The 14,579-nt window shown below is 43.1% G+C and overlaps 1 protein-coding gene across 1 annotated transcript; it reads right to left on the minus strand.

Moving 5' to 3' along the window:
• Nucleotides 1-5,232: 5,232 nt before the first annotated feature.
• Nucleotides 5,233-8,864, minus strand: noxo1b (NADPH oxidase organizer 1b). Its single transcript, XM_062475526.1, has 8 exons — nucleotides 8,695-8,864; nucleotides 8,510-8,590; nucleotides 8,325-8,397; nucleotides 8,004-8,190; nucleotides 7,538-7,752; nucleotides 7,262-7,375; nucleotides 6,840-6,957; nucleotides 5,233-6,503 (listed from the first exon to the last, which is right to left on the minus strand). Exons 1-8 carry the CDS (start codon nucleotides 8,767-8,769, stop codon nucleotides 5,840-5,842), a joined length of 1,527 nt encoding a protein of 508 aa, XP_062331510.1. The 5' UTR covers nucleotides 8,770-8,864; the 3' UTR covers nucleotides 5,233-5,839.
• Between the last annotated feature and the right edge of the window lie 5,715 nt (nucleotides 8,865-14,579).

Below are 14,579 nucleotides of genomic sequence, written 5' to 3' on the forward strand. Positions count from 1 at the left end.
CCCTCTCTCTCTGTCTCTACCTCTCTCTCTCTCTCTCTCTCTCTCTCTCTCTCTCTCTCTCTCTCTCTCTCTCTGTCTATCTCTCTCTTTCACAGAAGAGGAGAGGTAGTGGCTGTGGATGCACCAACCAGTGTTTTCCTGGAGCTTGCAATCACTCTCTAGATGTTCTGTCAGGTGTGAGGGGGGCTGGGACGAATGGAGCTCTCAGAAATTCATGGAGGTTTCTGCTCTGAAAAGCAGTTTCTATTACACAGCTGTTATGGAGCTTTCTCATATGTCGTTTGAACTTGCATTAATCCAGTAAACTAATATTTTTGGCGGGTCTACACAAGTTAAGGTTCACCCTTGTCGAGGATTTCTGTATTGTTATCTGTGTCTTTTTGTGTATGCCCTGCAGCAGGAAGAGGAGTAGTCATATTGTTGTTGTCCATGTGCAGGCCTACCAGTAACGGGTGTGTTCCTCATTCACGTTTTATTGGGTTTAGATTCCATGTTTGGTGAAATGTTATTTGGAGAGAAAATACGTGTATTAATCATTAAAGGACAACTGGAAGACATAGAAGGGATGTTTGCTCACGTTTTACAGTCTCCCGACACTAGTCAAGCATTTCAAGGAAGTTTGGCTCAGCCTTAGAGGAAAGGTAATCAAGCTAATCAAAACACTTGTAAATGACTCACTATAATAATGGTGGCAGAAAAATCCATGAGAGATTACAAACATACAGTATTGATCAGGGGGAGAGACCTATAGGGTTCTTGTTTAATGTATGATTTAAACAATGTGGGGAAAGGTTCAGTCTAAACCTAAGGGACTTCTGTGTTATTATACCAACGTACCATGGTGACTGGATGTTCTTTTAATTGTACAGGACTGTACTGGATGGTAGATTCATGTTTGATGTAAGGGGTCTCACCCTTTTAAGAGACAATGTGGGTCAACGTGGAACATGACATTCCAGCTGTTTTTTTTACCTGTATATCATGGTATGGTATTGTATTTCATAAGTTCAGCAAGGTTGTGTTGAATATCTGTTTAATGATGAACCATCCCTACAATGTGACGAATGGAGCTCTCAGAAATCCATGGAGGCTTCTGCTCTGAAAAGCAGTTTCTATTACACAGCTGTTATGGAGCTTTCTCATATGTCGTTTGAACTTGCATTAATCCAGTAAACTAATATTTTTGGCGGGTCTACACAAGTTAAGGTTCACCCTTGTCGAGGATTTCTGTATTGTTATCTGTGTCTTTTTGTGTATGCCCTGCAGCAGGAAGAGGAGTAGTCATATTGTTGTTGTCCATGTGCAGGCCTACCAGTAACGGGTGTGTTCCTCATTCACGTTTTATTGGGTTTAGATTCCATGTTTGGTGAAATGTTATTTGGAGAGAAAATACGTGTATTAATCATTAAAGGACAACAGGAAGACATAGAAGGGATGTTTGCTCACGTTTTACAGTCTCCCGACACTAGTCAAGCATTTCAAGGAAGTTTGGCTCAGCCTTAGAGGAAAGGTAATCAAGCTAATCAAAACACTTGTAAATGACTCACTATAATAATGGTGGCAGAAAAATCCATGAGAGATTACAAACATACAGTATTGATCAGGGGGAGAGACCTATAGGGTTCTTGTTTAATGTATGATTTAAACAATGTGGGGAAAGGTTCAGTCTAAACCTAAGGGACTTCTGTGTTATTATACCAACGTACCATGGTGACTGGATGTTCTTTTAATTGTACAGGACTGTACTGGATGGTAGATTCATGTTTGATGTAAGGGGTCTCACCCTTTTAAGAGACAATGTGGGTCAACGTGGAACATGACATTCCAGCTGTTTTTTTTACCTGTATATCATGGTATGGTATTGTATTTCATAAGTTCAGCAAGGTTGTGTTGAATATCTGTTTAATGATGAACCATCCCTACAATGTGGCACAATGCCATTGCACACATAGGCTGGAAACATGCACACTCACTAACAAACACACACACACATCTCATAAACTATAACATTATTGTTTTACAAGAGTCACGTGATAATTTCCCAGCATGTACGTGTTTTATCAAACCTCTTCCTTCTGCTTGTTTTCCAGAGAGCACAATAGGCTCCTTTGTGGATCATATGAAGCCACACCCCTGAAGGGTGACCACATAACTTTTGAAAGTAAATCTGGATGATGCCAGCTGGGAAACTCCATTTCCTTCAGGGCCAAAACAAACCCATCCCTAACAACAGACGAACATTAGGCTCTCATGACTGGACCAAACTCAGTCACTTCAGTAACATTTCAAAATGGATCAGTGCATTCAGTACAACACTAATTGTAGGAGCCATTTCTGTGTTTTATTTTATACGTTTTGTCTTGAAATCGTATGCTCTGTACCTCAGAGGTTGCTTGAATGGTATGAATGAAATTGCCTCTTGCTTCTAATTTGAAATTATTAGTCAGCAAATTGCCCGACAAGTTGAGAGGGGGATGGAGAGTTGAAGTATGCAGTTTTCAAGAAACTACAAACCGCAGAGCCACATTCAGAACCTTAGTTGAGTTTATCAAAAGATAAGTCAAAATCTTTACAGACCCTGTCTTTGGTGATAGACAAGATCTCTCACCAAAAGCTCAAGGTCTAAGGCCAATACACTCAAGTTCCGTGAAACCCAAATTCAATGACAAGGGCTTCACAACAAATGCAGCAACCACTGATGTTATCCACATTTCTCCCAAACAGAGGAATAGGCCAACATAGGCCATTCTGTCTGTTTTGCTCAGGAGAACATCTACTGGCAAGCTGTTCTTGGTTTAAAAAGAAAAATCACACTGACAAGATCACATTCTTGAAAGAAAGAGGTATCTGTTTTGCATGTCTCTTAACAGGCCATAGGAGCAAGGAGCGTCGGTCATGCACCATTTGCAAGAGGGCGCATCCTACTGTACTGCACAAGTGGAGCAGAACCAAGGAGCAGAAAAACAGGAAACGTATAAGGAGGCAGCCAAGGAACCCAACAGGGTGAAGACCACAGGCCTTGTGTCCCTCGAAACACGCAGTCAAGGAATGGGAAAGGCTGATAAGATCAATCAGACAAGTCCTCTGTTCTGTTCTTAAACAGCAGAGGATCGATGAGGAGGGACTCCAGACCGTATTGTGTGAAGTGGAAGCAATCTTGAACAGTCGGCCCCTCACAACAGTCACCACTGACCCTCGAGACTTGCATCCCCTCACACCAAATGATCTCTTACTGCTCAAGGCAGAGCCAACTCTCCCACCATGTACATTTGATAACCTTTACACCAGATGATTCTGGAGGCAGGTTCAATACTTGTCCAACCTCTTCTGGAGACGTTGGACGCTAGAATAGTTACCACTACTCCAAGAGCGCCAAAAGTGGAAGACCAAAAGAAGGAACTTCCAGTGCGGAGATGTTGCTTTAGTGGTGGACCCAACTGCACCAAGAGGCTCCTGGGTTGTAGGTAAAATAATTGAAGTTTTCCCTGACCAGAAAGGACTTGTGCGCTTCGTGAGAATCAAGACCCAAAGCAGCATCATAAAAAGACCCATCACAAAGCTCTGTTTGATACTAGAGGGTGATGAAGACAAACCTTGAAGACTCAAGATGTCAATGGTATACTACTCTATATCTTTTCTTTAATATGCTTGATACATAGAAAAAGTAATGATTTCAAGGCTCTCATTTTTATTTAATTTGGTAATTGTTTTGCTTACCAAGTACAATTAGGGGCCAGTTATGTATGAGCCATTTATGTGTTTTATTTTACACGTTACTTTAATGCTGGCACTTGTTTCTATTTTCCTAGAATTTGTGCCCTCTACAGGTCAAAAGGCCATTAAATAGGAGAGTGATCTGTGGGAGGTGAGGCTGACTGGGAGCACACAGCTTTTGACCTTGCTGTATGATTTTTCTGCTGGCTTGTCTGTCGAGGTTAGGCCTCGCTGCTCTTTGTGCTCTAAGACTTTATTTATTTATTTATTTTCAAACCACAAGTTGTAACATCCATTTATATTAGTAAACCAACCACTTGGAACTGTACTTGGACCTTATTTCACACAGCAAGCGTCAAAGAACCCCCAGTCAACGCCAACAACGTGACTAACAAAGGGACACTTGCAGGATAAATGGTCATTCTGCTAACCAATGGAATTTTAACACTGGACTTTATGAAAGTGACTTGTTGACAATGAATGATTAATTTGGGAAATAGTTGCCCAAATAATCCTGTCACACTACTGGCATCATTGTTTGATGTCAGTTAGGGAGTTGCCACCACCTTGGTGGGTAGGGCAAGTCACTATTTTGCAGCTATCAGTCAGCTGACTATGCTTGTGCCAACTGGCAGCCAGACCAAGGTTTTGATGATTCAAAGCAAATAGAATAGTTGAATGAAAAATGGATGTCTTAACTGACTAATGTGACATAGCAACCATATTGACATGACCGATAGCTAATGGGACTGGGTATACTGTACCATGTCACTCACACTCAAAAAGTCAATGTTAGGACTTTCCCTGCCTGTGTACATGTAGCGGTTAAACAAAGAAGGTCCACCAACACAATTATTTTCTGGTTTCTCTCACATCATTGGAAGGCCAGCCCTCTTGTAACATCTGCTTCTGGCCAAGATTGCAGCTGATCTGCGGTAATTCTTAATCTGTGTGTTTTACTTCATCAAATGTTGTCATGCTTTTAATTTGTGATTTGGCCGCATCTGCCTCTACACTCATTGGAATCCATCATTGTCGGCATCTGCTTGCGTGATTATTTTCCATTTTTGTGTGGGTGTGTGAGGTTGTGTTGGGGAGAGTAGTTTGTCATGTTGTTTTCAGTTTGTTTGATCTCCAATCAGGCTAGGCTCCAGAACAAATAGGATGGGTGGGCCTTTCGTTTCTAAATAATAGGGGGGGGGGGCACAGCATTTCATTTGGGGGGGGGGGGGGGCATTGCCTGTCAATGCCTTCCCCTGGAGCCTCCCCGTGTCTACAATTACTTTTAAACAATAAGAAATAACACAGGATTACAGGGATAGTGTAGGCTTGTGGGGCCAGTAGCATTCGTGAAAATAAAATAATATACAAGTTGAAGTTGTTCCTAAATAAAATAATTTTACTAGGGAAACCTAGTATTGTTTTTTACTGTTTTTCAATTCCCTGCCATTTTTAAGAGTGAAGTGTTCCCCTACAGTACAGTTAGACAACAACCAACAAGAAAATAAAGCATGGATGTAAAAGTTATTTGAAATGGTTTAATTCAACATTATAAAAGGTGCATATACATGGGTGTGTACTGTATTTACAGTAAACTGCCATATTCCCTTCATTAATAAATGGTTACAGTAATGTTCCACTATGGAATAACAAACTTTAGACATCAGTGAAAGAAACCTATCAAACTTATCTACAGTGTAAATTTTTTAAGTATAATTTTTCTGTGTTATAAACATACTTCATTCATGCACATAGGCCATTTGAATTAGTATCCCACTGAAAATGAAAACGTAAATAAAACATATTTTCTTTTTGAATGTAACATTAAATCACCTTAACATGTTACATAATGTAAATGAACGACGATCTTGATTTATCTGAACAATTGACCCTCTCACTCCTTCCCATTGCAGTACTAAAGTGCAGACAGGCTAAAGTGCAGGGTACGAGGCCCATTCAACATACAGTTGTAGATGCAACTTAAATAGAAAATCTGTCTGACGGCAGTCGTGGTCAACAAGTGACCCTTAAAATACATAAACACCCTTTCTCCATCCGTATCTCCATCCCTTTCATTCTCTGTCTATAACCTGGTCTCCCATCTGTCCCCCCCTTTCCTCCCTCTCTAGTAGGTCAGGACGAGGCCAGGCTGGGGCAGGAGTCTGGCTTTGGAGGCCAGGGCAGCCTTGCGGGTCATGGTGGTACAGCGGGTCAGAATCTCGTGGGCCTGGGGCCGGGGGGGCACCCTGGGGCAAGACATCTTACTGGGGCTGCTGCTGAGGCTCAGGCCTGGTAGGCTGATGTCAGTGCTACCCTGGCCGTCGCTGCTCCGCCCAGGCAGGGGGGGTGAGGATGAGGGGCTATCTGGGTGGGTCAGGGGCTCGGCTCCAGTGGGGGGGAAGGGGGGGGTGGAGGACTCACTACCTGAGGAGCTCCCAGAGGAGAAGCTGAATTCAGACCCTGTGCTGGAAGCATCGAGGCTGCTCTTCCGGCTCTCTGAGCCCAACTCCTCCCTCTCTACCGGGGCCGAGCCGGGCCGGGTGTCAGACAGGTCATCCAAAGACCTCGCCTTCTGGAGCCATTTGGTTCGCTGGGCAGGGGAAGGCTTCTTCAGGCTGCTCTCATGCAGGTTGGGAGGGTTAAGATTGCCAGATTTGCCGGTCACTGACTGGGTTGCCAGGTTCAGGGAGGAACTATGCAGCTTCCTCTGGAAGGAGTGCAGGCCGGCGCGTGGGTTTTGGTAGGGCTGCAGGTACATGGAGGGAACATAGCCGACTCTGCCATTGTATCTGTGGGAGATAGGATCACCATGGATGAAAACACAAGATACATTTTTATATGAAATTGTATTTCCTTGAAACCTACAAGGACCTCCTGACATGACAGGCCTAAAGCTATTTCCTTTCAGTCTCCACACCCGCTCATCACTTGTCACAACACGTTCAGACATGACATTTGAGACAGCAAATGAGAGGGCTGCAACGACTCTCAATCACCGCCCCCTATTCACATGCTCTGTCATTCCGCTAACTCTACTCAGAGGAAATACTCTCTAAGAGGTGGGCCTGTTCTGTTAACGCTGAGAGAGACTGGAGAGATGGCATGGCTCAGACGGCTCAGCGTACCTGGAGAGCCACCAGCCATCGTCCGACTGCCTCAGGACCTCCACCACAGAGCCAATAGGAACGGAGATCTCGTCATGTTGCTTCGTAGAATATGTCCTCACTGCACAGAACAGCATGTCTGCAAGAACAGTCAAGGGGTTAAGGTTGAATAACCAACACCTACTCACACAGTCCTCCATTCCAGAAACATTGATTATGTCCCCATGAGAAACTTCTCAGAAAATGATTGTAGAAGTGGTCAAACGTTTAGCATTAGGGGAGTATTTCCTGCTGAACTAACACTGATCTCTAGTGGTAACAAGGTGGAAGAACTGCTGTAATGACTGGTCTAATAGACGCTGAATGCAGATCACCATCAGCTGAAATCAGAGAATTCTAGATGACGCTGTCAATATGTAACTGAAATAGATCATCAACTTTACCTCCAAGGGGAATTCCATCCTCCTCATCTTCCTCCTCTTCTTCATCACACAACTCCAGGTAAGGGGCTGGAAACCAGGCCAGCTGCTTATCCTCATTCTCAACCAGCCACCAGCCTAGACCCAACGAGAAAGAGGAAGAGAAATAGAGAGAGACAGAGAGAGAGAAAGAAAAAGATTTAAACATAATTGTCCCCAAAAAACAAGTAACACATGGACCATGAATATTTAAACGGAGAAAGATCCCTCTGCATGATAGAAGTGTTTTGAAGCCGTTACCTGCGGGGTCTTTTATCTGCACGTCGAGCCTCTCTCCCAGGGCTACTGGAAAGGCCCGGTTCATGGTGTCTTTGGTCTCGTATGGCGCCACACAACGGTACATCCGCGTCACAAATGGATGTGTCACGTTGCCCATGCTCAGACGCTGACTTTGGCTGTGGCCTTCTCCCAGCCCCCCAGCCCCCGTCAGGTCCTCCGAAGGCAGGATCATAGTGCTGGTGGAGGAAAGGCGTGCAGTGTTATCTTACTTTCCCTCAACCACATCTGGGTGGTACTTTCACGAGATACTAGCACAGGCTGCAGGATACACAACAAACTCTCACGAGAACAAACCCTCGTTATTAAACATGGTCACAGAGGGTAAAAATACCTTTTCATGTGTCATACTTCAATACCTGTTCTTTGCTAGACATTGTCATTTAAACTATTCATTTTACAAACACTTTCAGGCGTTAGTGTAGCGTACCTGTTTTTGGCAAAGTCGGGCTGCAGGTCATGATCTTTTGGAATGAAGAACTGGATGACTTCTGAACTCTGTGTCACAGAGGAGTCACAGTTGAGCAGTTGGGTGCAGTAGGACTCCAGGGACCTCATGCGGCGCATGGCCTTCCCCGGACCACTCTTCTTCTGGAAGCTGGTCTTTATGATTCGGTCTGGGAAGAAGCAGAGCAGGAACAGGGTGAAACGGAGATGTGAAAACCCAAGCAGACCAGTAATACTGGAGAGTATTCCTACATGATCAACATATTGTATGTATTCTGTTATAAACAGCAGGTAGAAACTTTACCTCTGAATTTAGGAATGACTCGGTTCTGCTTCCGGAAAGGATTCTCAACAACGAACCTTTTCTTCAATTGTTTCTGTTAAAACAGAAATATTTATTTTTACTATTGCATTATTTAAAATGTGTCTTAACACACTACAGACATCTTATCACAACCACGATGATACTCTTTATTACAAAAAACTTACATTTAATTTCTTAAAATCGTGGAAAGATCTGTAAATAATCCCTTCACTCTGATCCGACCACAACATGGATATCATGAACATCTGTTGACAAAAAACGTTTTAAGTTATCATATTGATAGATTATAAAAGGTTACTCAAATACAAAATTGAATACATTTGTATTTTTTTTAAGTAGTGAAGTTTACCTTTACGGTGGATTCGTCTCTTTGCATTACTCCAATAATTCGAGCACTAATTGCGCATCGCCGTTGTTCACCCATCTTTTCACTTGGAGTACTTCTTGGCTTTCTTCCAAATTAAAGTGCTTGCCTAGCCGCTACGTCTCGCTCTGATTTCCAGTGCGACAGTGGACTCTAAATACAGTCTAGGAGTAGGCGTGGTTTCGGAGTCCGAATGCACGTGCCGGAATGCAATTGTTTGCAAATGTCTGGCAACTTTGATACGATTTTTATAAACGTGTCCTCAACTATTTGGCACGACACGCATGACACGCAAGAATGAAATGAGCTGCAACAGGAATGTTGTATTCTTCCCTGCTTAGGTTTCAATACTAGTAGGCCTACTGGACTAGGGCGGTGACACAAAAGTATGATTCCTGGGAGGGGGGGTCAAAGACTATTCAATAAAAAATATTTAAACAAAAATGATTATTCATCAAATAATATTAAACTATAATATCACCTGGATTCTTGATGAGCCCTGCCATGACTGGCCACGTGTTCAATTCTCCTGTTGCCTTGCCTCTTCTCCCCTGAACTGCCCCTCAGAAATAGCTGCCTACAGTCACGTGCAGTCCCTTCGCACGTGTCATCTACCTGTAATTTCTCCAACCCATGCAGACCATGGAGTGCGGGTGGGGGCGCAGGTGTCTCTTCAAAGTAAGGGGTTATCCCACACGTGGATCTCAGGGGTGTGTGTGTGTGGGGGGGGGGGGGGCACAATAGGTTTGTCTGAAGGGGTGCCAGGACTTCTTCACAAACACATACACTCTCTTCAGTAAAGGTCAGGACTGCCCGGGCCTGTCAGGGCTGTGGGTGTACATCGGCACGTGGACTAAACTCCACATGGGCCTCTTTTGATTGGGTTGTGAGGACAAAGCCTGTTTGGTGCACGTGTACACACACACAAATACGCACATTCAAATGACATTTTCCATCAGAACCGCCTGCCATTCCACTACAAAACCATAAAACTTGAGCAGATAAATCCATAATTTGATTTAGACAAACAGAAACTACAAAGCTAGGATGCCTTTTTGATGGCACCTCTACAGAACAAAGATCTGAAGCCAACTCAGGGACTAGACCAACCAAACAGGTATGCTTTTCAAGAGGCAGAAAGGGTGAAGCATCCATACATGTCATTGCCCACAATGATGTTTAAACATTAATCCCACTGAGAGTCATTGCTTTAGTTCCTTACAGGAAACCCCATCTATGAATAGGCCCTGTGTCTATTCCTAACAGATCTGCTCACTGTATTGTATCAGACGTTACGGTATTGGTAATGGAGGTACTTGTTTGCAATTAATTCGCACCCCTTTTATGTCCATGGGCAACAGAACTATTTTGTTAAATCTGCATTTACATTTGATCAATGTCTTGCCAATGAGATGTCTCAACAATGTTGAAAAAACATTCATGTTGGATGCCAACATGCAATCTTTAATTATACATGCATACATGCTATGTTTAGAATATCTTGTAACACCAGCCATGAGGAGAGATTTACAACTAGAGTTTACATTTAGTCATTTTTTCAGAGTTGGCAGAGGACAGAAAACCTAACCTTTGTGATTAACAACCTCATCTTCCAAACCTAAGATCCTTAACTTGTGAATTAATAAGCGTAAGATCCAACATTAGAATTCAAATGAAAGCAGGGGTCAGGGGTCAACACGGAATGGTCCAGCCAAACCTGGTTGTAGCTGAACATGCCCATTTACTGTAAAACTCTGATAGATGTATTTGTAGAGGATACAAAAGCTATAACCGGTATGTTTCTTCTTGCTAAGGTCTGGAAATTCCCCTGAAGTGGAGTGTGGCAACACCTCAGATTATTTTGGTGCTTTGACACAACATGATTGGGTAAACAAAGAAAAAATGTAAGAAATAGCATCCCAGTCCTGGTGGACTGTTCCTGAATACAATTTGAGTGTTCATTGGAAAAGCGAAATGTAAAACTCCCATCTCTAAAGAGAATTAATATTACATTTAAGAATTTAGTAGACTAAATCAAAATATTCAACTTGAAAACCCATAAAACTGAGCAGACTGTCGTTTTTATTAATTTTGTTTGGTTTTATTTGTCTGGACTGAATGTGACATAATCACAATGATATCTGTCACTGTGCTTTATGGTTGGCAATTCATCTCCCCATACTTCCAAGTGGTTTCTGGGAGGCTGAAGGGAATAGGCGTTGCATTGTCTTTAGCTTCTGGGAAGGAAAACTCGGGGGAGGAGGAGGAGCTACGGCGGAAAGGATTGTTGACCAGGCATTTGACAAGGATTAGGATTGGCGTTCTGCTTTATTCTTCAGTACGGGAACAAGAGTTTCTTCACATTGTGTTGACTTAAACAAAGCTCATGGGTCCGTTTACTGTAAGGCTCGTACCTGTTTCAAAACTGGGAGGGGCTACTTTCTATAAGATTTCAGTGTTGATTTAAATGCACTCAGTCAGTCGAGATCAGGGCTGGACTGGGACAAAAAAATGGCCCTGGCATTTTTGCTCAGACCGGCCCACCACCACCCAACAGTACACCAAAAGAGTTAAGAGATGTCATTGGGCCAGCCCAGTGTCAGTATGGAAAATGAACCAATGGGCCGCTGTCCCTGCTTTATGGGCCGGTCTTTGGCCAATTTTAAGTTTATAAAAAAATATATATAAAGATTTATATATATATTACATATCATATCATATCGGCCCCAAGTGTGTCGCCCACCAGGCATTTGCCCGGTATGCCAGATTACCAGTCCAGGCCTGGTCGGGATGTTTTTGGAAGGTTTGAAGTGCTTTAATCTCAGTTAGTTCCATAACACTAACCTATCTATACTCTCAGGGAACAAGCAACAATCCAACCGATTGTTTTTGTGGTCAGAGAAAACATTTCAGCATTGCATGCCAAGATTCAGATAAGGTTCCTCCAACCTGGAAACCCTCAGCACGGGCATTGTGGAAGTTTGGCAGAAGCAGGGTGTGTATGTGACTAGGACATGGTTTGATTGACCGCCACACCTTGGAAGCTTGTTTGTTTGCAGTTTATTGTCTTGCTGGTGATTTTACTGCTCACTATCACCATTCTGTTTCTACTGTCTAATTATCTGATCAGGGAACTGTTATGGAATAATCTCCACCTTTTGTATATTGATATTGTATTATTGTACACGTATGTTACCGTTCATTCAGACAAGGCTCTTCAGCAGAGCTACTGCATAATGAACTCATTCTAGGTACATCTTGGTAGTGGTAGGCTACATTACCACGGAGCCTCACCTGCTGACAAATATCCCCTGTATGCTCTGAACTTAAAGTTTTACTTGTGCTGATCCTTCATAAGTTGCTAGCACACCATCTGTAAAAGGGCCAGGCAGTCTGTTAACAATGTTTAAGATCCAGTTACCAGTATATTTGAATAGAAAACTTCTCTCTTTTGCGTACTGTACTGTCTTCTGTCTGCCTGTCTTCTGCACAGCAGCTCCTATGCCAGGGTCATTGTTCCTGTCCATATTTACCCATGATGCAACACACAGTTTACGGTCCTAATGTATAAAGCTCCTTAGACTACCTTTCAGATCACCCACTGCAGAGGCGTTGTTAGACATAAAACTCTACTGGGGCACCGGCCCCTAATTCATATCCTTTTTTTCTTTCAAGCTTGCTGCGCACAATGCACTATAGGCTATAGAAACTCCCCTTGTTTAACCCACTATACAACAGTTCAGGGGCGCAAGTTTGATATCAGCTTTGGCAAGGGCATCAATAGCTAATGCAAGCGCGCGCATTTTTTCCGCATTCATTTGAGCGCAAATGCAGTTTTTTTGAGCTTCATGTAATATTGTTTTTATGTTTTAGTCAAAATAAGATGAACGGTAGGCCTCTCCTTTAGAAACCATCTTTAGTTTTGTAAGGTTTTCTTAAGGCCGATATATGCTTCTGCGTTTTTCGAAAAACGGACACATGGGAACGCCCTTGTCTCCGTGGAACGCCCTCTACAAGCTCTCCGTCAGCCCTCGGAGAGCCCCGGAGAGCTTGACGTGCACCTTCTGAATTTTCGAACTATCCGTCGTAATTTCGGAGAGCGACGGAGCTACGGAGACCCCCTTGGCTGTGATTGGTCAGTATTAAGAACCACTTGCGTCAGGGGCGGGGGCGGGGTTGCCGTGATAAACAGGACGAACAGAATCCTTTGACCGCCATTGCTGTAAGTTTTCACAATTCATATTTCAGCTAAACAGTACATGTAAATTAGAATCTGAATTAAAATGTGACGAGAAATGGGCAGTGTAGTTGCTGAAAATGTGCGTATTTTATTGATGAAACGGCTCATTTGTAAATTAGCTCCGACTTCTCGATAACCTAGGTAAATAAACACTCCACGACGACTTACAAAAAACCGTTGCGCCACCTACTCTTCTGGCGGTGAATTGTTTCCAGCACCCACAGCCTACGGAGAACCATAAACGAAGTCTATCCGTCCGTATCCGTGCGTATCCGTGCGCCCGCCCATCCGTAAACGGAGACGCAGAAGCATATTTCGGCCTTAGCCTACCTCAATTCTGACGTGTGTGCCGAGTCCGACACCTGGGGGGTATTCCAGAAAGCAGGTTATGTGATACATTGTTACATTGTAGCAACATTGCTGGTGGGTTAACTTACCCGGTTATGTTGCATAACCTGCTTTCTGGAATACCCCCTGGACTTCTGTGTCCATGCTGCAGTGGCTATTTGGCAAGCTCAGAAGAGCGTGCTGACATGGAATTCTGCATGCATATAGGTTTGTGTTTTTGGTTAAACACTTTTACAAGCATTGATTGGGATACTATGTTAATTTTTTCCGGGATTATCAATCTAAATTAATGCACTGACTAATGAAGTAAATTGTTAAAACTCAAACTTTAGATTTTACTGGGGCACAGCAGATTTACACTGGGGCACGTGCCCCAGTAAAAAGGGTCTAAAGACGCCCCTGACCCACTGTAGTATACAATTCCTCCTCATTACATGTAATTTCCAAGTATGTTACCAAAGACAAACCAGCGTCTAAATGGGGAAAGTAGCACATGTACTAAGTCAATATTTAATATAAAAGTAATGTTAAAAATGAGTGATGCCGTGTTTCTGTCTCGCTCACGCACAAAAAGGCCAGTAAAAAATGTATTGTACTTAACCTTCAACATTCCTGCACACTTCCTCTATTTCCGGGCAGTGTCAGGTACCTATGACTGCTCTTAACACCAGACACTGCCAGGCTGCAGAAACAAGATACACTAAATGGCAAAAAGACATTGTGCCAGGTAAACTGCCAGGTACAAAGCTTGGAAACAGAGAGAAGAAAAAAGTGCCTCTTGTGGAAAGACACTGTCAAAAAAGTTTTCTCATGGACAGAACGCATCATATACCTGGTTTCATTTACAGGGAGTATATCCTGTGCTTGCCTGGACACCTATTACCTGATCCCTGGTCCACAGACCTGTCTCTCTCTAACTCTCTCAATTGTAAACCTGGGACAACCTGACCCTAAAACCAACACATGCACCACTGACCAATGGAAAATGTACAATTTATAATAAGTAGACATCTAAGTAGGTTAGAAGGTATGATAGAATGAGTCTGAAACATTACAAACATTTGTACTCCTACATTATGTAGGATGTATTCCAGGAGAAGAGTTTAGGAAATCCTGGTTTTTCTGAAGGTAGGCTTCAGCTACTCTAACGCTTTAGACTAGGTCCAGGAATGCAGATCCATAATCCATTGTTGGTCACCTTTCAGGTGGGCGATTTCACAGGTGTATCCATCATCAAGTGACAATGAGGAACAAGGACAGGTATGTCTTCACCTAAGGGAAA

The sequence above is a fragment of the Osmerus eperlanus genome, chromosome 12 (genome assembly GCF_963692335.1).
Source record: "Osmerus eperlanus chromosome 12, fOsmEpe2.1, whole genome shotgun sequence".
In the NCBI taxonomy this organism is placed as follows: domain Eukaryota; kingdom Metazoa; phylum Chordata; class Actinopteri; order Osmeriformes; family Osmeridae; genus Osmerus; species Osmerus eperlanus.

Bases quoted from the DNA above. Each gene is read 5' to 3' on its own strand.
- noxo1b (XM_062475526.1), bottom strand. From the start codon at position 8,769: ATGGGTGAACAACGGCGATGCGCAATTAGTGCTCGAATTATTGGAGTA. The intron at 8,591-8,694 runs GTAAACTTCACT...TTTTGTCAACAG, and splicing joins GAGACGAATCCACCGTAAAG to ATGTTCATGATATCCATGTT. The intron at 7,376-7,537 runs GTAACGGCTTCA...CGTTGGGTCTAG, and splicing joins GCAGATAAAAGACCCCGCAG to GCTGGTGGCTGGTTGAGAAT.